Raw genomic sequence first — 24,520 nt, 5'->3', positions numbered from 1 at the left:
AGAAAGCAAAGAACTGACTGCCTTGTGATGGATTTCTTCCAAGCTTCCAATTAAATATTTAGGTTTAAGTCCTCAAAGATTAATTACAGTGAGAGACAAGTCAAGGGGTTTTTTTTTCCTGAAATGTTAACTGTCAGAATTCAGGACACCCCTCTGGCTGTCCTGGATTGCCAGGACCCCTGCCAGGGGGCTCAGAGACCCTGGCACAGAGCCCAGGACGCCTGTGGTTTTGATTATGACCCGTGGAGCAAGTTACCAACCTTACATGAAGATCTGCAAGCCACAAAAGTATAAGCAGAATAATAATCAGTTTGTCACAGAGTGAAAAATAGATTTTTTTGGGGGGTTTTTAGAATGGGGGTTCAGGGGGCAAAATGGAGGAATCTGAGTGTTTTAGAAGAAGGAGTGTTTTCTCCTTCTTCTTCCTGGCCTCCATCTTCTGCTGTGATGTTGGCACGTTTAGATTGGTTTAGAGTAGAAGCTCACTGTCTAACATAGGTAATAGGTATTGGGAAGTAATAGTAAATATTGTACATGTAGTTTTTAGTATAAAAAGATAACACCGCCCTGGGGCAGGCAAAGTGCCTTGGACTGTCCTGCTGAGTAGACTTTGGCTGGACAGGAGAAAGAATTTTATAGATAAGGAACAATAAACAGCCTTGAGACTGAAAACTGAAGAGCTCTGACTCCTCCTTCGACTGCTGGGCTAGGAAAAGAGAGACTTCCTAACTTATCTCATGGTCACTCTGACCAGCTAAAGCCCTGAGAGTTAACTTTTCTTCTTTTCCTTCCAATTTCTTCTCTAGTTATTGAAAACATTGTTTGGGACAAATCTGGCTTCTCAGTACGATGGCTCCTCTTCAAACCCCAGCAAAGCTCAAGGCAAAGCTCAGCGCTTGGGTTCCTCCAACCTGAGGCCTGGCCTCTACCACTATTGCTTCATGGCACCCTACACACACTTCACACAGGCCCTTGCTGATGCCAGTCTGAGGAACATGGTGCAGGCTGAGCAGGAGCACGATGCTTCAGGGTAACTTCCTTCCCTTACATCATAATGTTCACTTGAACTTGAGTCTGTTCTTAGTGGTTTTCATAATTGTGAGTATCATTGCTGTGCTGTGTAACTTGAAAATACAGACTTAAGAGAGGAACTTGTCTTGATGAGCACATCCTGAATGCAGTTATCACTAACTATTTCCCAAAGCAAAGTCATTAAAATGGATATCATTGAAGTTTTTTAAAAGCATAATAATTTTCAATGCTTGTATTCAAAAGTATATTATTAATTTATAAATACAGCAAATAGTCAGTGAGTTAAAGGAAAGGCAGAAGGATTAGTAAGCAATGACTAGAAAATGATAGAAGTGTATTGTAGATTGTCTCTGCCCTTTGTTTTTACTAAAATTCTTGAAGCAGTCAAGTAGATAAAGAGAAGTTGGCATTGGCACAGTAAAATGCATCTGAGGACAGTATATTTGTTGTATTTTTTTAATGTGTGGGGGATTTTTGTATTTTTTTTTGTAACAGATGGTTTGATGTGCTGCAGAAAGTTTCTACACAGCTGAAAACTAGCATTTCCAGTGCAGCAAAGCATCGTGCTGATAAGGTACTTGTATCTGTGTTCTCCTGAAAAAGCTGTACCTTAGATTTAAAACATTTTTCCTCCTTTTAAAACTAATTTGGTTCTTTGAATCAGAGATGTGTTCAGGTGTTAGATTACTTTAAAATCTCTCTATTACAGAATGCTATTCACAATCACATTCGTTTATTTGAACCCCTTGTCATAAAAGCATTGAAACAATACACAACAACAACGTCGGTACAGCTGCAGAGACAAGTTCTAGACTTGCTTGCTCAACTGGTTCAGCTGAGAGTTAACTACTGTCTTCTGGATTCAGATCAGGTTGGTACCTCACCACACTTGCAAATTGTCATGCACCTCTCACCAGCAGGCTCAATTAACATCTGCAGCAAAAATATTTCCAGCAGTCCATTCATTGTACTAAAAGTGAAGACTTACAGGAGGGTGAGACTCAATTTCCCAGCCCTCAGCCACAAATAGCTTCAGACTTCTGGGGTTTTTTTTGCATGTAAATGACTTTTTGAGTTCTGCAACAACTATTTAAGAACTGCTTATGAGATGGACTTTAGGAATAAAATGATGTGAACAATACAGTCAGTTTTCTAAAATAAAACTTCATTTAAAAATGGAAATACCTTCTTCCATACTGAGAGTATGGACTTCCTAATCACTGATAGTGAGCATTGTGGCTGACAGCTATTGTTTGATGTTAATAGCAGTGAGGGGAGCTAGTGGCAAATACAGTAGTCTGTGTAGTTGTCCATAGAAGCAGTGAATTTGTAACATAAAATTTAAGTGGTTTACTTAGAAGTGTTTTATTTACTACAGTGATTTTCAGGTTTATAAATGAATGTGACTTACAATACTTAAGTTTTCTGTAAAGAGAGACAGAAAGAAAGATCTGTTTCATAAAGAGATAATTCTTTTAAATGCATAAGTGCTTTGGATTTTATCTCAGTTTAGATTTTTGGCTGATTCTTAAATTCTTGACTGTAATACCTCAAATATTGTATTTCATGAGTGAAATATGAAGATATACTTAAAAATATACAGACTACAGGTTAAACGTGGCATAAGTTCATGCAAGCTATAATTAAGCTTCAACAGGTTTCTCCATCTTCTGTAACTGCAGAGGGAACATTTCATAACGTGGTGCAAATGATTTTCAGTGCCTGTCTATAAACTGTCAAAATGGTTTCAAAGGAAATTAATGTCTCTGTTCTGATGCACACTTTATTCTCTCTTTAGGTGTTTATTGGATTTGTGCTTAAGCAGTTTGAATACATTGAAGTAGGACAGTTCAGGTATGGAACTGGCAAAGAGCCTTTGAACAATGAGGGTTTGCAACTGTCTTGTTCTGAAAGACAGATTAGTGATGTGTTACAAGTAGTGATGAGATTTGCTGATTATTTCTGCCTTATGAGAAAGGGAGAGTTCTCTTCTGGGCAATGTGCTCGTTTATTCTCTGGCTCCAGTGGTAACTCTTCCAGATATTTTAGGTTCCACGTGACTGAAAAAGTCAGGAAGTAAAATGCGGAAAAAAAAAAAAATATCTTCAACTGTGTTGTTTTGTTTCTCCGTTTTGGTATTGTAAGCCCATTCCTTTGGGCTCCCCTGCCAAAGCTGTGCTTCCAGAAATCAGCATTTCATTGCTAGATGCAAGTGCTTAAGGGAGAGCTACTTTTTCCTGTTTTGGATTCAGAGTGAATCCATATGCACTCTGGTCACCTGGTACACATTGTATAGGACCCAATAGGTCACAAGGAAGTCAGTGAAATTTTTACTGTCAGTTATTTCTGGTTTTTCTCACACTTGAGTTTTAATGAAGAGAGAAATTGTTCTTTTGCTCTGTGGATCTTCTACAGAAATAATCTAATGTGCATTAGACAGTATGTTATAATATTAGTAACTGTAATGGTCAAAGATTTAAAGAAATCCCTGAGGAAAAATCCCATTGTATAGAACAGGGCACAAAAATTACAGAAGTACTGTATGAAACCAGAACAACATATTCTGCAAAAAAACCTTGACTGTAAAAAGAACAAAGCTGTGCAATTCAAACTTGACACTTGATTTTTTTTGTTTTGTTTCCAGGGAGTCTGAAGCAATTATTCCTAATATCTTCTTTTTCCTGGTGTTGCTGTCTTATGAGCGATATCATTCCAAACAAATAATTGGAATTCCCAAGATCATTCAGCTGTGTGATGGTATCATGGCCAGTGGGAGGAAAGCTGTTACACATGGTAATTCAAAAACAAAACAACAAAAAAAAGCTATTAAAAAGAAAAAGAAAGACAGAAAAAAGGCATCAACACTTATTAGTTATAGTTCAGCAATAAATCCAGTGTTGACTACTAAGCTATAGAAAACTCTTATCATACTGAGTGTTCCAGAAGACACTAACTTTTAAGACATGAAATACTTTTCACTTAATTCCTTCAGGAAATTTATTATATCACACAAACACTGCTGCCCTACATTTTGCATTGTTCATAATTGCAGCAAAGCTTTTATTTGAAACTTAATTCATTAATAAGTTCACAACTTAGCGGTATGTGCCAAGCTTTGATTTTAATTTTTTGTCCACTTCCCTTTCCTTCTACTTTCAGCCTTTAATAGAAGCATTTCTCTCATACTTTCCAGTGATTCTGCAGAGAAATACTTTATCAAAATATCTTTTTTTAGCTCTATAAGAATGGTAAAATGTGTCTATAATTTAAATTTTCTAAAAGAAGTAAAAAAATTTCCATCATTATGCATGATAAATATGGGGTTTGAGTGTTTTTAGGTATGGGTAAAACCTTTAATGAACTAGAACCCAGTTTACTTTTAGGAACTGAACTATTAGTTCAAGAAATCACTGTTCAGGAGTGATTTGTCTCATACTAAAGCAAATACATCTCGTTTCAGCAATACCAGCTCTGCAACCCATTGTTCATGATCTCTTTGTGTTAAGAGGAACAAATAAAGCTGATGCTGGAAAAGAGCTGGAAACTCAGAAGGAGGTTGTAGTGTCAATGCTGCTGAGACTTATCCAGTACCATCAGGTAGGAGAGGAGGATGAAGCTCCCTCTTTGTGGTCTGTGAAAGGGTAACATTGCTGTGACTGCTAAAAGTGCTCAGGCACTATTAATGATTTCCTCTACAAAACTGGAGTAGCTGGACTCCTCTGTGGTATCTTTCCTTATAGAGAGAATATGCAAAGATTTTTTTAGGATATGGGAAAGGTTCTGCAGTACAAATTAGTATTTCAGGTCAAGTAACATATCTGTGGAATTTCCTAGTCAAGCCTAGAAAACAAAAAACTAAAAAGCTCCACTTGGGATCATGATCTTGGCTGTGTTGCAGACAGAATAAACAGAAGGTTGGTGGAAGAGAAGAAACTTAAAAGAAGGGGAGTAAAATGGAGAAGGAGACAAGTTTAAAATTAGGAAAGATGCTGCATGGAGATGATTTAGGTATTGCTGTGCTATAACAGTATCTTGAATAACACTTACTTGAACAAGGTAATGACACTGGTAATTAGGTGTTTATTATGACTTACTACTTTGACCCAGACTTGGAAAACATGTTTCTGCTTTGTAGGAGTGTAACAATGACTTTTGTCAATACACTTTGTTTTAAAGAAAAACATAAAAGTAATTTTGAGAGAAGTGTCATGATCAACATGGGATCTTACTGCTTATTCAAGTGCTTAACAAACCTAATGTGCCTTTCTTTCATAATGTGAAAATGCAGTTCTGGTGTATGCTAATGTAAGCACTGTATTTTCTGAAAAAAGTCAGTACATCTTGTCAAAATAATTTGTTAGAACTGCGTGTTCAGATTGGGGTAATTTTGTGTATCCACATTTTCTTTTGAATTTGTAGTTTTATAATCATAAAATGACTAATATAACTGTATGAAATGACACTCTGTAGACACATGATGTGAAATAGTGAATAACTTTGTTATATAAGGTACTGCAATTGCTGGCAGATCTCCTTCTGACACACTTAACCTATTAAAGACCACCCCTGCACTGCTCTTCCCACACCATCCCCTTTGTAGTTCTTATTCTGCCCTGTTCTGCTGGTGCAATATGTCTAAACCAACCCTGGGCTGTTCTGTTGTTCCCTGGCTGTGGCTGGGATGGTCTGCACTGGTTTCCCTGGACATTTGAGAGGTTCCCAGAGCTGCAGCCTTCAACTTTTTTCTGTTGCAACTGGAGCTGCCATCCATAGAGCTCCAGAGTTAAGTTTTTCAGCCTGGAATTGCTCCTATCTCCTCTCCTGAGAAAATCTTTTGGGAAGAAAGTCACCTGGGAATCTCCCTCTCCCTAATCTGAGCTACCTGAATTTGCTTTACAAGTGCTCTAACTTGTTTCCTCAAACAGATTCTTTTGTCCCCCTTGCCAGTCCATATATTAACATTTTTGCTTGCTGTGTCTCTTGTCTGCCTGTCCTTCAACATGTGGTCTCTATAACCCTCAAATCTATAACACATCCAGCTACCAGAAGTGCTCCTTGCTTGGTGTGCTCCATTATGTTGTCTCTTAAAATTTTTATGTGAAAGTGGCATGTCTCAGGTGGATGAGCCCCATAAAAATTCTGTTTTGTTTCCTTGACCGAATTTAAACTTTATTTGAGCTAGAGTCAAGACAGAGTATACATGTGGAAAATTGCTCTCTTTCTTCCTCCCCTCTTTGTTGAATAAGTGGTGTGGTATTTAGATTTATGATTCTTTTTCCAATTGTTTGAGTAGTCTTTTGACAAATACCATTTTAAAAAGTACAAAGCAAATTTTTTTTTTCTAGTTTATAAAAATAACAAGAAAAGTCTTTAAAAACCACTGCCAAAAACCTCGTTACTAAAACAGGTTTTTAACCTGAAAATGGGGTTTTAAAAACGTGCCATTTTCTCATGTGGGTTTTTTTCCCTTTCGTCTTTTTGGTAGGTGGTTGAAATGAAGATTCTTTCCTACTATGATATAACTGGAATGTTTTCTGTTAGTATGGGTGTTTACTTACTTTTTTTTTTTTTACTTTTTCTCAGGTGCTAGAAATGTTCATCTTGGTATTGCAACAGTGTCATAAAGAAAATGAAGACAAATGGAAGAGATTGTCTCGGCAAATAGCTGACATCATTCTCCCAATGCTTGCAAAACAACAGGTGGTTCTATCATTGTTTTAATTCTACCAACACCTTAAATAATTGCTCTAATGTATGTATCAATAGTGGCTTTTGATTTTTCCTTTTTTTATATGAAGACAATTTTTTTGTGGTTGCCATATTTGGAAAAAACAACTGCTGCAAGGTAAACTTTAGTCTTTGAAGTGATGAAGTTCATATTTAAATGCATGAAGTAGATGCAGTATGACCAAGACCATCTCCAGAGGAAGGTCATTCTGTTTCTCTTAGATACATGATAATATCAGAACACTTACTTAAGGGTGTGAAGATGGTCCCATGTTCATAGAATGTCAGAATTACTTTTTTTCATGGCTACAGTGGGTCTAACTGCAGACCAGATTACTCAAAGCCCCATCCAACCTGGCCTTGAGCACTTCCAGGAATGGGACAGCCATCCCTTCTCTGGGCAGCCTATTCCAGTGCCCCACCACCTTCACAGTAAAGAATTTCCTCCTAATATAAACCCACCTTCTTTCAGTGTAAAGCCAGTCCCCCTTGTCCTGTCACTACCTGCCTGTGCACAAAGTCCCTTTCCAGTTCTCTTGTAGCCCCTTTAGGTACTGGAAGAGCGTTCTCCAGAACAACCCCAGCTCTCCCAGCTTGTCTCCATAGCAGAGGTGCTCTAGCCCCAGATATTCTTTGCTCCATGATGGCAGTTCCCCAATCCTGGGAGGAGATCTCATGTCTGGGGAGAGTGGGCAGGATCAGACAACAGTTCTAGAGCAGAGCTAAAATGCTGACAAAATGAAATTGCTGTTGTTTTGTGTGACTGCACATGATCATCTTCCAAATTATTTAAGCAGCTTAGGGGCATCTAGATTTGTAGTCCAGTCCTTTGCTTTTTTGCAGTTGATTACTTTATAATTTATCTAGAAATCTGTTCAAGTAAGCTGTCCTACCACTGTAGCTGTTCACTTTTCTGATGATTAGGTTTCTTTTCTCCTAGTTACCTGCCTAAGCTTAATCGTGACCAGCATTGCAGTCTATAAATAAACCTGGTAGGATGTGCAGGGAGGAGAAAAGTCTCTAAATTTTATGACAAGTCAGTCTTTTGGTCTCATTCTCTGAATAAGGCCTATTTCTCCAAATGTGGTATGCACACTGGATTTCATATGACAGATTTTTGTCCATGTTCTTAAAACTCATGTCTAGGAAGGTCTGCAATGAAACTTAAATTTATCTTTCATAGCTTTTGGTTGCTCTGAATTTTGTACTGTAAAGAACAGCTTTATTACAGGATGTTATGGAGATGTTTAAAACACAGAGTGTAAATTTTGTGTTTTAAGTTACCTTTAGTGGACAGTTAGAAATTAGTTTTGGTTTTTTCTTTCACAGATGCATATAGACTCTCATGATGCCTTGGGAGTATTGAATACTTTGTTTGAAATTTTGGCCCCTTCATCCCTTCGCCCTGTGGACATGCTTTTAAGGAGCATGTTTGTTACTCCTAAAACAATGGTAAGCTACTGTTTTCAGAAAAGAGAAATCTTTTCTGATATCTTTCATGCAAAACTAAAGAGAATGTGTTTCTCTTTAATAATTTGCTAAGTGATGTTCAAGTACCAGCAGCAGAATTTGGGAACAAATTGGCCAGAATTGATGTGATTTCCCAGCTGAGAGCAGTTGATACAGGAGTGTTCTGCTTATGAATTACTTTCCTTCATTTTGTATGTTGAGGATCAGGAATGTGAAGGAAGGTACTGTTACAATAAAATAGAATGCAATTTAATTAATTACATTTTTCTTACACAAGTGTTAGTAATGCTTTTATAGCTGAGAGATTGTTTTCCAGTGAATATGAGCTTGACAGTTACCACAGGAATAGCATTTTGTAAGATCTGAACTTAAAATTTATTTCTGGTTTGCTCCATTCTTAAAAGGGTCTGATTTTTTACAAGTTAATGAAAATGCTAATTTTTTAATGCCTTTCTATGTTTGTTATTTAACTTCAAAAGTATTCAATCTTCTGTATTTCTGTGTTTGTGTTAGGCATCAGTGAGCACTGTCCAGCTTTGGATTTCTGGAATTTTAGCTATCCTTAGAGTTCTGATTTCACAGTCAACAGAAGACATTGTTCTATCCCGTATACAAGAGCTTTCCTTCTCACCATATTTGATTTCATGTCAAGCAATCAACAGGCTGAGATGTGGAGAAAATAACATGTCCACACCAGAGGATCACACTGAGGTCAAACAGGTGAAATACCCACCTGAAGAGACATTTTCCAGGTACATTGTCTTTTGAGTAACCTGGGGTAAGGTAAAGAGTTCTGAGAAATCACAAGTACATTGGGCAATATTTAATTCATATAAAACTTTTGTCTGAATGGAATCATGTCTGTTAATAAGTTGACATGGGACAAGTGTGTGTGGAGGAAGGAATATTGAGATGGACAGAGATGGAGAAATTGAGCAGATTTTAGAACTTGGAATTGTGTTGGTGCCTCTTCTCAAGCAGTGAGACCTAATAGAGCTGATAAATGAGTGAATCCTGGACCTATGAAAATGAGGTCCAGAAACTTCACTGCTTTCCTTCCTTTCTGTATAGGTACTGAGTGATGAAACATCCCTTTAAGTGGAAGCCCAGGTTCTGTATTTGAAACTTGGCAGCAGTGGGATTCAAATCTATTGAGTTAGTTCTGCTCTTTCTTTCTTTTTTTTAAGACCCAGCTTTGTTTAGTTGGCTTCTGATGTTGATGTCCTTGGATGGTAACAAACTTCAGGCAAAAGAAGCGTGGAGAGATGGCAGCAGTACTATGTTGACATGATGTTTGTCATTAAGGCATTATGTTTTAGTGTGGTGGAAAGCATTTGAAATAGCTGTTTGTTTAAGAAAATAATAACATTTTACTCAAGTAGGGAACTTCAGATAGGAATAGAATGCTGTTTCCTGTCATTCAGCTCACTCTGAGGGTTGTGGGTTGTGGGAAGAGGGTCTTCTGGACACCCATACTGTGACCTTATGTCCAACAGCAGTGATGTGAGTAATGGAGTCATGGTCATGGCTGGGAGCAAGGATGGCTTTTCTCAAATGCCCTCTTTTGGTGCTTCTTTTGACACCACAGGTTGTCCCAGCTGGAGGTTTGGTAAAGAATCTGTGTAGTAGAATGTGGATAGGTGAGGTGAGGTAAACAGGTGAATTGCTGTCCCTTGCTGAATTACCCCTGCTCAGCTGAGCTGCAGTGACTGTCACAGATTGGTTTGAGTTTGGTTTAGCTCAATTGCTTTTAGCAAATCACTATAAAGACACCACAGCATTCTGAATATTTGCTTTGTAAGTGAGTTGGGCCAATGCTACTGTGACTGTAGCTGATGAGAGATAATCTGGATTTCATGTGTAATTATTGACATGCTTGTGATGATATCCTGTTTGTTTTAGGTTAACCTGTTCTGTAGCATTTAATTTAATATGTTATTTAGGACAGATGGACAAGAGCTTTGTATTTTGTTTTTCAAACCAAAATCTCATTGGCTAACCTAATCTTTTTCTGAAAGATTGATAATTTTTCTATTGATTGTGTATGTGTTTCTTTCAAGATTCTTACTACAACTGGTTGGCATTCTACTGGAAGATATTGTTACCAAGCAATTAAAAGTAGACATGAATGAACAGCAACATACTTTCTACTGCCAGGAGCTGGGCACACTGCTTATGTGCTTAATACACATCTTCAAATCAGGTAATATTGAAATGTTGCCCAGGTCATAGCATGCAGTGCTAGGGTGGTTTTTAAGTTCCAAGACAACTCAAAAATGCATTGAACTACTGAGAAGGAATATGTAAGTGCTGAAGATGTTATATCTTACTTACTCCATGTAGAGAACGTACCAAACATGGTGCTTATGCATGCAGGGCACATTTTGCACATTTCTTCTGTCTTTGTGGAACAAAATGTAAATAGTGACTCTTCATCTCTCCTTGTAACTGTCTAAAATTTTTCAGTCCAGAAAACACAAAACATTCCAAATTTGTGGCTGTATTTCTCATGCTTTGTCTCAGTTTGGAGGTTGGTTGGTATGTCTAGCTTAAAACACTGAGTCACTGACCACTAGCTCAGATTCATGACAAGGAAGGTTCCTGGCTTTTGCCATAACTAATAAAAATATATAAAACAAACAAGCAAAAAAAAAGAAAAAACCCCAACAAACCAAACAAAAATCTAACTAACCAAAACCAAAACAACCACCCCAGAAAACCAGGAAAGGTGGCACTTTTCCAGCTAGCCAGTCTTGAGTTCCTTTCTTCAGGTTTGGAGATTTTCCCTTAGGTTTCTTCTGCTGGATACTCAATGCCTACCCCTTTGGTAATTCCTTAGTCCCTGGCTTTATTCCTTAGTCTCATTTCTGAGTAGTGGTACTATTGTGACTTTCTTTTTTCTTTATTCTTTCTTTGCTATGACTGCCCTTTTTGCCTTCTGATTTTTGGCTTGCAGCTGAAATGCAACCTTGGTTTACTCTTAGTTGTCTGCAGTGTAAAAGGTCTTGATGCAAGCCCCTGGTTCTGCATAGGCTTCCTTGGGGACATGGGACAAGGAACTCTGTGTTCTCTTGCCTTGGTCTGTAAAAGGGGAGTTCTCCAAACTGAGGTTCTTGGTGCAAAGGCTCCAGGAGTGTGTGTGAAGAAGCACAAAATTAATCTTTGTTTTAGGTGTGCTTTAGAACCCAGAACTCTGGACATACAGAGTGACAGTTCTTTACCCATGTGTCTGTTACAGTAATAATTGAAATATGTTTTATACTATTTTATTATATAAAATTATGTAATTATAATAGTATATATTTTAATTATGTATTAATTTATGTTTAGGAGAAATATTTGACTCAAATATTATAGCAAATAACTTACACCAGGGTGTTTTGGCATAAAGTGATTAAATGGTGTCAAGCTAGGAGCAATGGAATCAGAAAGTGAAGCTGGTGATTGAAACTGGGGCAGTGGGTTCCTCCACAGTGGGAGCTGGGGATAACTGAAAGGAAGGCTCAGCTAGTTCTGCTGCTGTGACTGGCTTCCAGGCTGCTCTGGGAGTCTGGCCAGGAATTATGTAGACATTTTCATTCAAAATTTAAATTAAATATTAAAATACTCATGCAGAACACTGGGATATGTGGATTAGATGATCTCTAGAAATTACTTTAATGTAAAACTACAAATAACTTCAGGTATATTACTACCACTAGTACCAGTATGGTGTAACAGGGTAAAAGAAAAGTTGTTCAGACATCTGGGCTGTATTTTCATGTCATAACATATTTATTTAGGTTGAGGATTAACTAACTGCCTGAATTTGTAATGCTTTTCTTTTGTTCAGTTAGATCCTCCACAATTATTTTCTCTTTAAGTTACATTCTCCTAACTATGGGTCTAGCTTAGAGCAATTTGTGTGTGGAAACATAAGCTCTATTCTGTAATTTCTAACCACTGTTCTACTTGGATGTTTTGTCTTCTCATCCATTGCAGTTTTTTCAAAATGTGAGCATTGCTGACTCCTATGTTTCCAACTGTAGGAAGCTACTAGATTATAAGTGAACATTCTCAATCTCTTCCTTTGAAGTGAGAAATAAAAGGCATGAACACAGTAAAAGATGAGCATGCAATGGCTTTATGACTGTAGGAAGTCACTAGATGGTGTAGTTTCTGCAAATGCAGGGAGCTGGAATGGGCTAGCACTGCTTTGCTAAGTGGAACCAGAGATTTGAGACTCAGCTGTTTTTCCCATTCTTTGCTATTGACATTGTGTGTTTGTCACTCCTGGGGGCAGCTTAAATTGGTCCACATGGCTGTGGAATTTACAGCTCCATTCTTCTGTATGTCTGGCAAGGAAAGAAAGTAACACTGCAGATTTCCTTCATTATTCTCATTAGCTCTTGGTTCCTAACTGACTCTGAAGAAACTTTTTTTCCCCCCTGATCTTATCCTCTCATAGAAACTCAAAGTCTCCTATACCTTTAGACAACTTTCCTTGTTTTCCCACCATTTTCTAATTTCTTTTTTCCCAACCTTTGTTTTGGCCTACAAACACAGAATCAGCCATTAGGAAGCAAAATTCTGCTTTTTTGGCTGAGTGTTCCATTTTCAGGGTAATGGCAGGAATACCATACTAATTTTTGCACTTTAGAAATTGGATGAAAGAGAATAAATTTAGTTTCAACTAAATGTGTTTGGAAAGCCATCCTCTGAAGGAGGATACTCATAGGTGTTCTTCCTTAACATTCAGAGGAGGAGTTACCTCATGGTTCTTAAGTAGAACATCTGTGTTTTAATTTACAAACAACAAACTAACCCTGGTCCACAGGTGACAGTTTAAAGTTTAATAAAGGTTTTCATGTATCAGATAAATGAGAATTGCCATGAAACCTTTCTAAACATTATTTATTGAATGTGAGAGCTGGTAATTACTGGTTTACGCACTGCCCTTGGGCAAACTTCATCACTTACCTTAAATTTGTAAAACTGCTTAGAATTTACCTTTCTTGCAGGAATTCTACCCTGAATAATTATAAAACTTCAGAGTTCAGACTAGAGCTTTCTTACTCTAACGTGGTTTTGTTGTTTTCAGGGATGTTTCGAAGAATCACAGCTGCAGCCACCAGACTTTTTACAGGAGATGGATCTGATGGTAGTTTCTACACACTTGAAAGTCTGAGTGACCTTGTTCAGTCCATGATTCCCACTCATCCTTCTTTAGTTCTCCTCTGGTGTCATATTTTGCTTCTTGTCAATTATACCAACTACAACTGGTGGTCAGAAGTGCATCAAACCCCAAAGTAAGTTTTGGGTTTGTTCCCTAGTAGTGTGTTTCATATAATTATATTTTCTAAAATGATATTAAAACAATCCAGCTGCTTTCTGCCAAGCCTGTCAGCCCACTGAATGGTGCTGCTTGGATTATGAAATGTAGTTCTGCATTAACTTCATGTGTGTGCATATTGTCTGTTCTGATATTGGTGTGATTTCCAAACTAAGGAAATGTGTCCTGCACTCAGTTGCTCCTCAGAAGAACTGCCAGGTAATCTCTCCACTTTTAAGGCAAGAAAACTTCATCTTTGTACTACTTTATATTGAAACTATGGAAATCACTATAGCAACATACTCAGTGTTTCATGTTTATATGGAGACCTCATATTTCACTTTCTAGGCAATAACCAGCCAGTGGAGATGATGGACACTGTTGTGTTTGTGATAACACAATATGATCATATAACTGGAGCTACAGGATTATCTGATCACAGTGGGTCTCTTGCTAAATGCTGTCAAAACATGGTATTAGCATTGAGCACTGTAATAACCTCACTTGACACTGGTTGTCTGAAATGTGGAGGTTGGTTCTAAACTGGGTATGCTCTTGGTCTGAAGTTAGTTTATTCACCTGTCAGGCATTGGAATGATTTGTCCTTGGAGGATAAGGAAGGGACCTTCTGTGAGGGTGGGTATTCCTCTGTGTTAATTGTAGAGGAGGTGAACAAGTGACTTGAGGGATGTTTCTGGTGCTTGTGCAGGGAGTGTTGGACAGTCTCATCTTGCTCTACAACTGAAGTGCATCAATATTTTCACAAATGTGAGATTCTTGCTTCAGTTCAACCTTACATATTGAAAATATATTATTCTAATTTGTGGAAACATGGAATTACCAGGATTATGAGAAAACAGGGCAACTACTCAGGCATTGGAAAAGGCTGTCTAGGGAAGGGTGGAATCACCATCCCTGTAAGTGTTGAAAAGGTGTGTGCATGTGGCACTTCAGCATATGGCCTAGTAGTGAGCCATGATGTACTGCTAGGTTAAAGGTTGGATTTGATGATCATACAGGCGACTTTAATGATTCTATGAGCTATAATAGCAGTACATTTTTTTTTATTTACCAGTATCATCTATTTTCTGGATTGGGCATCACTTTTAATTTGACACTAGACTAAGTGCTCAAGAACATTTGGTTCCTACCAGAGATGCAACAGCCTGTATTTTTCTTTTAAATAGTTCATTTGGTTCTTTAGACTGTCTGAAAAAGTAATAAGCAATGCTGCAATTGTTAAAAAATCAAGATATGATGGAAAGCAAAGTGTCTACTTCAAGGAAGTGTAATGTTTGAATGAAGCTTACAGAAAAAGAGGTGTCATGTAAGGGCATTGGTAGGATACTCCAAGCACTTTGTTCATGTTTCAGTAGCTATACCAAGAAAATAGTAACAACATATAATGTACTTTTGGCAGGAGACACAGCCTTTCTACTACGAAATTGCTGAGCCCTCACATATCTGGAGACAGTGATGAATCTGACCTGGAATCCAAGCGTGGCATGTGCAATCGTGAGATAGTGAGAAGAGGAGCACTCATTCTCTTCTGTGACTATGTTGTAAGTTTTGAATTATGACTTTTATAACTACAGTTTTGAGTTATTTTAGGATGCTGGCAGTCATTTATTACTGATATGTGTTAACTGAAAAGTGAAGTGTGTTAAGTGAAAAATGAAGATCTGTGAAACTAGTAATTTTATTTTCAGAGGGTGCTTCTGTAAGCTTAGATATGGCCTCATTTGGCATTGTTTTTTATTCTGAGCTGAGAGTTCTCTTGACTTGTAAAGTTTACCTGGTGGGCAATAGAATCACCTCCTGAGTATCACATCCCTCACTTGGGAGGTGCTTGGGGCACACTAAGTAGTTCCAGACTTCCCCACAGCAGCAGCAGCGCAGTGTCCAGGAGACAACAAAGTTCCATCTCTACACCATAAGAAAAGAGGCTTTACATTAACGTTTTAACTTCCATTTTGGTTCTCCAGTAAAGCCAATTTCTGTGGCTTTGGCCTTTTGCTGCCTCAGTATTAGAGTTTTAGTTCATTGGGAACTTCTGAAGTGAGTTTTCAGTAGTAGGAGGTATTGCACTTGGCTTTGCACCTCAGATCAGTTTTGAGGTAAGGAAACTGCATTCCTTTCAGGTTCAACTCAACAGAAAGCTGTGTTTAGGAAGGCCTTCAAGTACTAATGGACAGTCCCTAGGGTCAGATTAGAGGTCATCTAAGGTAAAATCCTCCAAAACCTCTTTACTGAGGTACTGTACAAGCTCTCAGCATTGCCTGGTTAACTCTACAGATATTTTCATGTTGCATTCCACTGCTGGTTGATATACACAAGCCTTTAAAGGTTTGACATTAATTATTGACAGATCTCTTTGAATTTGCTTTCCAGCAATTCTTCATTTTGTGTTAAAGGCCAGTAGCGATGAGAAATTTTTAAGAAGCCTAAATGAAAATCACATTTTGCAAGACAGTTCTGTGCTGTATGTTCATTTCAAACCCATTTCATTAAAAGCAGCACCTTTTTTCTTCTCAATTTACTTGTTTCTAGCCTTTTTTTAGTGTTTTCAGAAAAATAAGCTGCATGTTCGTGGTAAACACCTTAATTTGCAACAAGAGCAAAACATTTGGAAAATATATCAAGTAAAAATAATGATGGTGGTATTAAGATATAGACACTCTTTGCCATTATTTCAAAATAACTACCAGAATTATATATGAGAAACTTCATGTTGTATCATGTTTAGTAATTAAAATCTGAATTTTAATTACTGCAATGAAATTTTCATTTTTTCCCCTTCAGTGTCAAAACCTACATGATTCAGAACACCTGACCTGGCTTATTGTGAATCATGTTCAGGACTTGATTAATCTGTCCCATGAGCCTCCAGTACAAGATTTTATCAGTGCTGTTCACAGGAATTCAGCAGCCAGTGGTCTCTTCATCCAGGCCATTCAGTCACGCTGTGAGAATCTTGCAGCTGTAAGTTTAACTTTTTGACTTCTTGTGAAGAATAAAGTCACTTCATGTCAGCATAAGTTTAACTGATAAGTATGCAAAGTTTGACATTTCTGGGTCATTTATCAACTTGTAATTTTATTTTTAAAGTCACTTACTTAAAAATGCAAGCAGCAAACCTTATATTAGCAACTTCAGCATTAGATGTGTTCCAGTCCATCAAATCTATGAATTCAGGTGGAGATGATTAAGCTGCTTTTCTTCCTTAATGGATATTTCCCACATAATCAATATCTGATGGGTAAATTAAAGCTGTAACTTTCAACTTGGATTTCAGTGCCTTAGTAGTATAAAAGTATAAAAGTAGTAGTAGTATAAAAGTAGTAGTAGTATAAAAGTATAAAACTATAAAGGCAGGAGTAGGAACCAGTCCATCTTCATAGGCCCTGGCAATATGAAAATGATTTGTGAGCTCATGCCTTCCCCATTGATCTGTTTTGAAAGTTGTAGCCACTTGGTGAGGGAAAATCACAGAGAAATTCAGGGTATTATTTCTGTTGATTATTTTAGTTTCCAAATTAAAAGGAGTGGATGATGTTTTATAGAGATGTAAGGCTGTATGCATCTCTCTTAATCATGGGAAATTTCATTTGCTGGACTTTCTCTAGAGATAATTGTGATTAATGTGATAATAATCTAGAGATAATTGTGCCACCTGCACCCTGAGTAGCTTCAGTGCTGTTTCCTATCTCTTTCCATTGTCTCTGTGCAAATTTAGGGCAGCTTTAAAGTTATGTGATATTAGTCTGGGCTTCACTACCTGAGAATCAGCAGAATGAACTAAACTGAATATATTTTAATGGAAGATGTAATCACTGTGTGAAATGCTTGGTGATTATCAGGAAAGACAGTAAAATTAAAATAGCTGGTATTAACAGACTGCTCTAAACCAAGATTGCTTTCATGAGTCAAACTAGTTTGTCTCTGTGATTTTCCCTTTAGAATATTAGTGCTGAATTGCTGCTCATATTTAAAAAAATAAAAGAAATTTTAAAAATTATTTGCACATCCTTTTGATCCTGAGTTGTTACTGCTGTTTCTTAACATATGCTCAGAAAACCCCCCAAGGATTGTCTGGATTTCTGTACTGTCACGTGTCTTGACTATGCACATGTTCTGCCTTCTTCAAAAGGAGATGAATCTTCTCACTGTATTCGAAGCTTTTTGCAATTTCATTTAAATCTGTAGCTTTTTTTCCCCTAAAAGTTTTGCTCCCTATGCTTTGTTTACTCTTGTAAGAGTGAATTTTTACAGTTGCACATCAAACAACTAATTGTTCATATTAATTAAATGACCCAGTAACTCACACAGAGACGATTATATTGATCAGGTACTTTTATCTGAGCGTCTTTCCCCTTTAAGATCTTTGTATTCCAAACTGATTGTAAATGTTTTGGTCTGTTTCTCTGTTCCATGCTGGACATGAAGCCCACAACCCTGAAGAAGACCTTGCAGTGTTTGGAGGGAATCCACCTGAGCCAGTCTGGGGCGGTGCTGACGCTGTACGTGGACAAGCTGCTGTGCACGCCCTTCCGCGTGCTGGCGCGCATGGTGGACACCCTGGCCTGCCGCCGCGTGGAGATGCTGCTGGCAGCAACTCTGCAGGTACACAGCAATCCCTGCCTGGCAAGCACTTTGGGTGCTACCAGGCTTGGCAAGAGCAATGGTTTAAAGGACATCAAAATATGATTAAGTGATTTCATTTGAGAAAGTTTTGTATTTTGTATAGAGATACGTGAATTGTCGGAGCCCGGGACATTCCTCTGACTGCCCTGGATGACTCTGGCAGGGGGCTCGGAGACCTTGGCATGGAGTCAAAAACACCCGTGCCTTCAATTTTAGCCTTTGAAAAAATTACCAGCTTTGTGTGAAGATTTACAAGCCACAAGAGTTTGAGTAGAATAATAGTTAATTTATCATAGGGCAAAATAGTAGAATTTTGGGGATTTAGAATGGGGGTTTAAGAGGCAAGATGGAGGAATCTGGGCGTGTCCTGTCCTTCTTCTTCTTGTCCTCCATCTTCTGCTGTGATGGTGACACTTCTAGATTGGTTTAGAGCAGAGACAGACTGTCTAACATAGGTGATAGATATTGGAAAATTATTGTAAATAAAGTACGCTTAATTCTTAGTATAAAAAGCTAACACCACCCCAAGGGCAGTCAGTGTGCCACAAACTGACCTGCCAGACAGATCTCAGCCGGTCAGAGAAGGGATGTTATAGATAAGAAAAAAATAAATAACCTTGAAAAGCAGAACTGACAAATCTCAACTTCTTCAGTTGTGAGGCTGGGAAAGAAGAGACTTTCTAATACCTTGGGAGCCATTTCGAGTACAGAAACCCAAGAGTGAATGTTTACTTTATTTCTCTTTATTGTTGATCTGGTAAAAGTATTTTTTGGGATTTTACATCTATCTGTCCTGTAAAATTCTTGTCATTTTTTTTCGTATAGAATAGCATTGCTCAGTTACCAGTTGAAGAACTGGATAGAATTCAGGAGTACCTTCAAAACAGTGGATTAGCAGCAAGGTAAATAAGACCAACAATACCATTAAAATGTCAAACTAGGTAATGTTCTAATACAAATTGTATTAACTCTGTTTTCCCACATTTTGGCTTTTTTCCTAGAGGTCAGATAGTGGCTTGTTTTTGGGAGTAAACTGGGATTAAAGCCTCTCATAAGATGCTGGCATGTTCTGGTCCAAGGTGCAGTTGTGCTGGCTGTGTTGAATTTGCAATAAGAACTACTTAAGAACTGAAGCAAGCTCTAGAGGGTTGCTTCAAATTCTCTTTCCTGCATCCCACTCAGTATTTAACTTTTGAGAGACAGCAGCTGCAGATTAATTTCTTGACAAAATCTGTTTTACTAAAGCGAATTTTATTTTCCTCAAACTTGCAAAATATTGTCAGTTCAAGCTAAGTGGGCTTGGGTTTTTTTAGTTTGGTTTTTTTTTTCCTCCCAGACAACTGTGTTAAAAGTTTTAACTGTTTAGTCTTCTGGCTGTTTAAACTGCTGGTATAAAAAAGAGCAAATTACTATTATTTTTAAAAACTTCTAGTTGATGTTGGAAAGATCTTTATTTACTCCTCTTGTCATTGGTGTTTGAGGTTAATATCTGTTGACTGAAATTAATAGGGGAAAGAACATAAAATGTGAGACTGCAGTAGATCAATAGTAATGTGCCTACATAGGTAATGTTCAATTTAATAAGAAAAAAAAATTAAAAAATTACTTTGTACAAGTTCTTGATAGCAGTAGTGGAATTAAAAAAAAAAAAAACACACAAAAAAAAACTGAACAAAAAAAAAAATTCTGACACTGACAAAAATCCAGAAACTGGAGTTTTTAGTACAGTGGGGGATCATTTTTTTAATAGAAGTATAGTTTTAGTGGATTATTGGTTAGCATCTGTTAAAATGTATTTTTTGCAGTCAAACAATCAGTACACTGACTCCTCTTACTCATTAAAAGATGTGCTGGATAAATAAAGCTGTATTTTAAGCTTAGGTATATCACTAATTTTAACACTAAATTAAATTTAAATCTTTATTTGTTGGTGGTGCTGAGTTAATTAATATTGGCCTCTGATACCCGAAGAAAGTTTGCATCATATGACTGCATGTATCTAACAAAAAACTGAGGACCCTAGTGCTTTTCTGTCCTGGGATTGGAATTGAGTCACTGGATGTCTTTCTATTTTTAAATGGTTTACAGAGCTGAGATAGCTCTGTGCTGATGTGTTCTTCTGTTTTCAGACACCAAAGACTCTACTCACTCCTGGATAGGTTTCGTCTCATGGTAGCTCCAGACACAACCAGTCCCTCACCTCTGGTCACCTCACACCCACTGGATGGGGAAGATCAGCCACCTTTAGAGAATGTAGTTCTAGACAAAGTAAGATTATCTTTAGAAAGAGTCACTAGAAGTGCCTTGGCTATAATCAAGCTTTATTCTTTACAAAATATTTAAATGCAGCTTATTTTTACTGTGCAGTTAATGCTCTCAGGATTGTCATATGGTATCTCAAATATAGATCAGTGATTAATTTCATGTGTGTTGGCTGACTGTTGAACTTAGGATGGATGATTAGCACAAACATAGATGTTTGTTATATTGACAGTGCTGTGAAAAATTTACCAAGTTTGGTTTCTTTGCTCAGCTTTAATGGAAAGATTTATATACAGTTCAATAGAGACAGATAAATAATCTTGTTTTCTTGATGTGTTTTACTACAGTTATTAGTTTTATTCGTTTGCTGAAAGTTGTTGGCTGTCTCTTGGAAATTAAACATTGCTTGTTCAGTTTGTCCTTCTCAGCTTTAAATTACTTTCAGAGAACAATCAAGAATACTGAACTGTTTCTGTCTTTCATGAACTTAGACACGATTATTTCCAAGTAAAGTGGAAGGCTAAGAGCAAATCTTGGGGCCTTCTGTCCTCCTTTTTTCTAGTTTGTCCCATGGTCCAAATAATTTCTCCTTTTCATCCCTCCATGTTCTATAGTGATACACAGTAATAGGAAACTTATGTAACTGAGATGGCAAAAAGCATTTGATTAGCTGAAAGTTGGGATGAGTCTGAGCAGTCATTGGCTTAGGGGAGATGTTGAGACCTACTTGGACAGCAGGAGAAAATGCTGTGCCCAGAAATCATTTACCCATAGCTTTGTCTTCAAATTACCCCAACAATCTCCTTTGTCTGTCACTGTAAATTCTAAACAAAAGTAGTTTTTGTGTGCTTCTGCCACAACTTCTGCATGGTTCACAGAATCATAGAATATCTTACATTGGAAGGGACTCATAAGGATCAATGAGTCCAACTCCCTATTCTCACAGGGCTACATAAAAATAAATCCTATCACTAATAGCATTGTCCAGATGCTCCTTGAACTCTGACAGATTTAGCTGTGTTCTAATTAATTAGTGTCAGCAAATTTATTTGAATCTTTGGGGAAAAAATATATATACAATATATTTATTATATTTACATTTATTATTTATATTTATTATATATCTCTTTGAAGGGTTTTCTTCCTTGGTTATAGTATTGGTTTTTCTCTAATCACTGTTATATTTGTGTGACTACTGAGTATTCCATGCTTTTTTTCTAGATTGTCTGATCAGGTTTAGGATCCTAATACAGTCTATATGATTCCTCATTTCCTGTCCAGACTTGATGGAAATAGACAACTTGTCACTGAGCATCCATTGGTCCAGTTTAAGATGTTCCATTTCCATTCACCAGTTGGTTGTTTTGCCTTGCTTTTTAATTTAAGGTTTTGGTTTTTTTTAATTAATGTAGCCTATGAATGTCTTAGACATGCAATGCTAACAAGCAGTTCTCCCTCCATATACTGTGTTGTTTTCTGGAAACAAGCATGTAATAAATTTCCTTTTTTGATCGTTGAAGGACTGGTACGTGTCCCTAGTGCGGTCACAGTGTTACATCAGGTCTGACTCAGCGCTTCTGGAAGGAGCAGAGCTGGTAAATAGGATTCCTCAGCCTGACCTGAACTCATTCATGACCAGCAAGGTAACTTGGTCAGAGGAAGATGATGAAAGTAGTTCAAGTGTTCCTATTGGTAGTATTACTAGATTACAATCTGAAGTGTTTAGATTCTTGAATGTAAACATTTCAAATTTGTATAATACTGACAATATATACTGATAATACTAATTCACTTAATTTTAGAAACTAAAATAGTAGATATTTGTGTAAAACAGTGGATATCAGTCTAGCAGTGTTGCTAATAGTAACTTACTAGTAGTACAGGTTGAGTAGATAGAGTGGAAGCCAAGGTTTATTTATATATTGCAATCAGTTTTACATAATCTTGATTTACCATACAGTCTTTTCCAAGACCAGCTGTTTCTGTAACCTCTTCAATATTTGTGCTGGATGACTTGCAGTAAGCCAGTTACAGGCCACAGACAGTAAATCTGGCATAAAGGACAACTTGTATCTAAGGATGTCTTTTGTTCAAATTCTCACCATGATATTTGCTGCTGGTATGCAGAAATAATAGTAAAAAAACTGTTTCTAAAAAGATACTTGATTTGTTTGTTTGAAAAATTATTACTTGAAGATTCCTTGTATATTTGTCATCCTTAAACTTTATTTACACATTGTCCTGAAAATTTGGAATAAACATACTGATTTTTCTTTCCAATATGGTACTGGTTGGAATTGAAATTTGGAGCCAGTGTGGGCTAAACCATATTGTTACACCACAGTAGAGCAGAGGTGCTAATAATAAGTTTGTTAATCAATAAACTCTAAATTTACCACCACATTAGTGTGTTAGAATAATACCACCAGATACTTAGTTTCACTTTAAAAGCAATGTTTTAAAATTTCCTCTTTGATTTCAGGAATTCAACCTAAGCTTGTTAGCACCTTGTTTAAGCCTTGGCATGAATGAGATCTCAAGGGAGCAGAAGAGCAGCCTCTTTGAAACAGCTTGGAGAGTAACTCTGGACCATGTGTCTTCTGCTGTACAAAACCTTCCAGCCAACCACCAGGTTTTTCAGCCACTATTGCCAACTGAGCCATCAGCCTACTGGAAAAAACTAAGCGACATCTTTGGTAATAGAAATAATGATCTTTTAAAGTTTATTCTCTCCTCTGCAAAGATACTTTACAGATGTCTTGTGAATACATGAACTTACTATTAAAAAAAAAAATAATCAAGATACCTGGCATAAAAGTGCTTATGAAATAGTTCTGAAAAAGGTTTATTGAATGGAAAAAAAATCAAACTGCTAGATTTCATCCAGTCTTATTTTATAGGAGATGAGGTGATGTATCAGTCTATGATGACACTTTGTCGTGCACTGGCTCAGTATTTGTTGTTACTCTCAAAACTACCAGCTGGTCTCCGTGTTCCTCCTGACAAAGAGGGTGACATCCTGAAATTCGTAGTGATGTCAGTAGAGGTAAGAAACTACACCATAATTGAAGATGTGATGAAATGTTGGGAGGGGGAACAACTCTCTCTTAAACTGATCATCACTGAGTAATTTTTGATTGGGGCAATTCTTTTGTCTTAACTGTAGCAATTTCTTCTTAGTGTTTGTGTTTGACTTCTGCTAGCAAATCAGATTTGGGTTGTGGGACAAGGACAGCTTTATACAAGGAGAGGTTGATTGACTGATGGACTGATGCTGCCATTTGGGAGAATGGGCCTTGCACTGATTTTTGGGACACTTAATAAACAGTATATAGATGTCATAATTTTCTTGTACTTAAAATAAATAGTGTTTTCTGAGGGAAAAAAGCCCCAATATTATTTGCTACTAATACTTTACATTTTGCTGAATTAAAAAAAGTCAGCCTTGGTTAGAAGTTGTTCTCTTTTGAGAATTTGCTGTTAATGGGTAACTTCTCTTTTTGTACAGGCACTGTCATGGCATTTAGTGCATGACCAGATTCCATTAAGTGTAGATCTTCAAGCTGGTCTGGATTGTTGCTGTCTGACACTACAGCAGCCTAGTCTCTGGAATTTACTGTCTTCTGCAGCTCATGTGACATATGCTTGCTCCTTAATTAACTGCATTAGATTCATCATAGAAGCAGGTGAGTGCAGTTTGATCAGCTAGGAGAAAAGTTTTGTTAATAGATTGCCAGTCATCATTGATCAAATGCTGTGTGTCTGGAATATTTCCTTTGAGTCCTTATTAGTAATTTGTTTGACACATTTAGTTTTTACTACTTTAATTTTCTGTTTAAAATTTAGTGTTTACTTTTGAACTTAGCAAATGCTTTGGATATGTCAAACATTTGACTACTATGTGGTGTTGATTAAAAAATGGAATATGAAATAGGTAATAGCTGTATCATTCAAATATTTTCTCCAATTCAGTTGCTGTGGAACCTGGTAATCAACTTCTGAGTCCTGAAAGAAAGAATACTTCAAAACCTTTAAGTGAGGGGGAAAGTGATTCAAATGTACAGAGTGAGTAAA

The 24,520-nt window shown here is 37.2% G+C and overlaps 1 protein-coding gene across 2 annotated transcripts in view; it reads left to right on the top strand.

The window, feature by feature from the left end:
- The window catches only part of HTT (huntingtin), an 81,359-nt gene that overhangs the window by 37,804 nt on the left and 19,035 nt on the right, over nucleotides 1-24,520 (top strand). For both annotated transcript variants that reach the window (XM_036381564.2, XM_036381563.2), the window contains 21 exons: nucleotides 807-1,030; nucleotides 1,528-1,606; nucleotides 1,742-1,903; nucleotides 2,831-2,886; nucleotides 3,677-3,825; nucleotides 4,493-4,629; nucleotides 6,616-6,732; nucleotides 8,089-8,211; nucleotides 8,743-8,981; nucleotides 10,290-10,432; nucleotides 13,310-13,517; nucleotides 14,961-15,102; nucleotides 16,343-16,522; nucleotides 17,987-18,163; nucleotides 19,010-19,086; nucleotides 20,314-20,452; nucleotides 21,967-22,089; nucleotides 22,929-23,142; nucleotides 23,347-23,492; nucleotides 23,955-24,132; nucleotides 24,419-24,511. In XM_036381564.2, coding sequence (XP_036237457.1) covers nucleotides 807-1,030; nucleotides 1,528-1,606; nucleotides 1,742-1,903; nucleotides 2,831-2,886; nucleotides 3,677-3,825; nucleotides 4,493-4,629; nucleotides 6,616-6,732; nucleotides 8,089-8,211; nucleotides 8,743-8,981; nucleotides 10,290-10,432; nucleotides 13,310-13,517; nucleotides 14,961-15,102; nucleotides 16,343-16,522; nucleotides 17,987-18,163; nucleotides 19,010-19,086; nucleotides 20,314-20,452; nucleotides 21,967-22,089; nucleotides 22,929-23,142; nucleotides 23,347-23,492; nucleotides 23,955-24,132; nucleotides 24,419-24,511 — 3,106 coding nt within the window. The remainder of the gene's footprint in view (nucleotides 1-806; nucleotides 1,031-1,527; nucleotides 1,607-1,741; nucleotides 1,904-2,830; nucleotides 2,887-3,676; nucleotides 3,826-4,492; nucleotides 4,630-6,615; nucleotides 6,733-8,088; nucleotides 8,212-8,742; nucleotides 8,982-10,289; nucleotides 10,433-13,309; nucleotides 13,518-14,960; nucleotides 15,103-16,342; nucleotides 16,523-17,986; nucleotides 18,164-19,009; nucleotides 19,087-20,313; nucleotides 20,453-21,966; nucleotides 22,090-22,928; nucleotides 23,143-23,346; nucleotides 23,493-23,954; nucleotides 24,133-24,418; nucleotides 24,512-24,520) is intronic.

The sequence above is a fragment of the Molothrus ater genome, chromosome 4, assembly GCF_012460135.2.
Source record: "Molothrus ater isolate BHLD 08-10-18 breed brown headed cowbird chromosome 4, BPBGC_Mater_1.1, whole genome shotgun sequence".
In the NCBI taxonomy this organism is placed as follows: domain Eukaryota; kingdom Metazoa; phylum Chordata; class Aves; order Passeriformes; family Icteridae; genus Molothrus; species Molothrus ater.
This window is presented reverse-complemented; position numbering and strand designations above follow the sequence as displayed.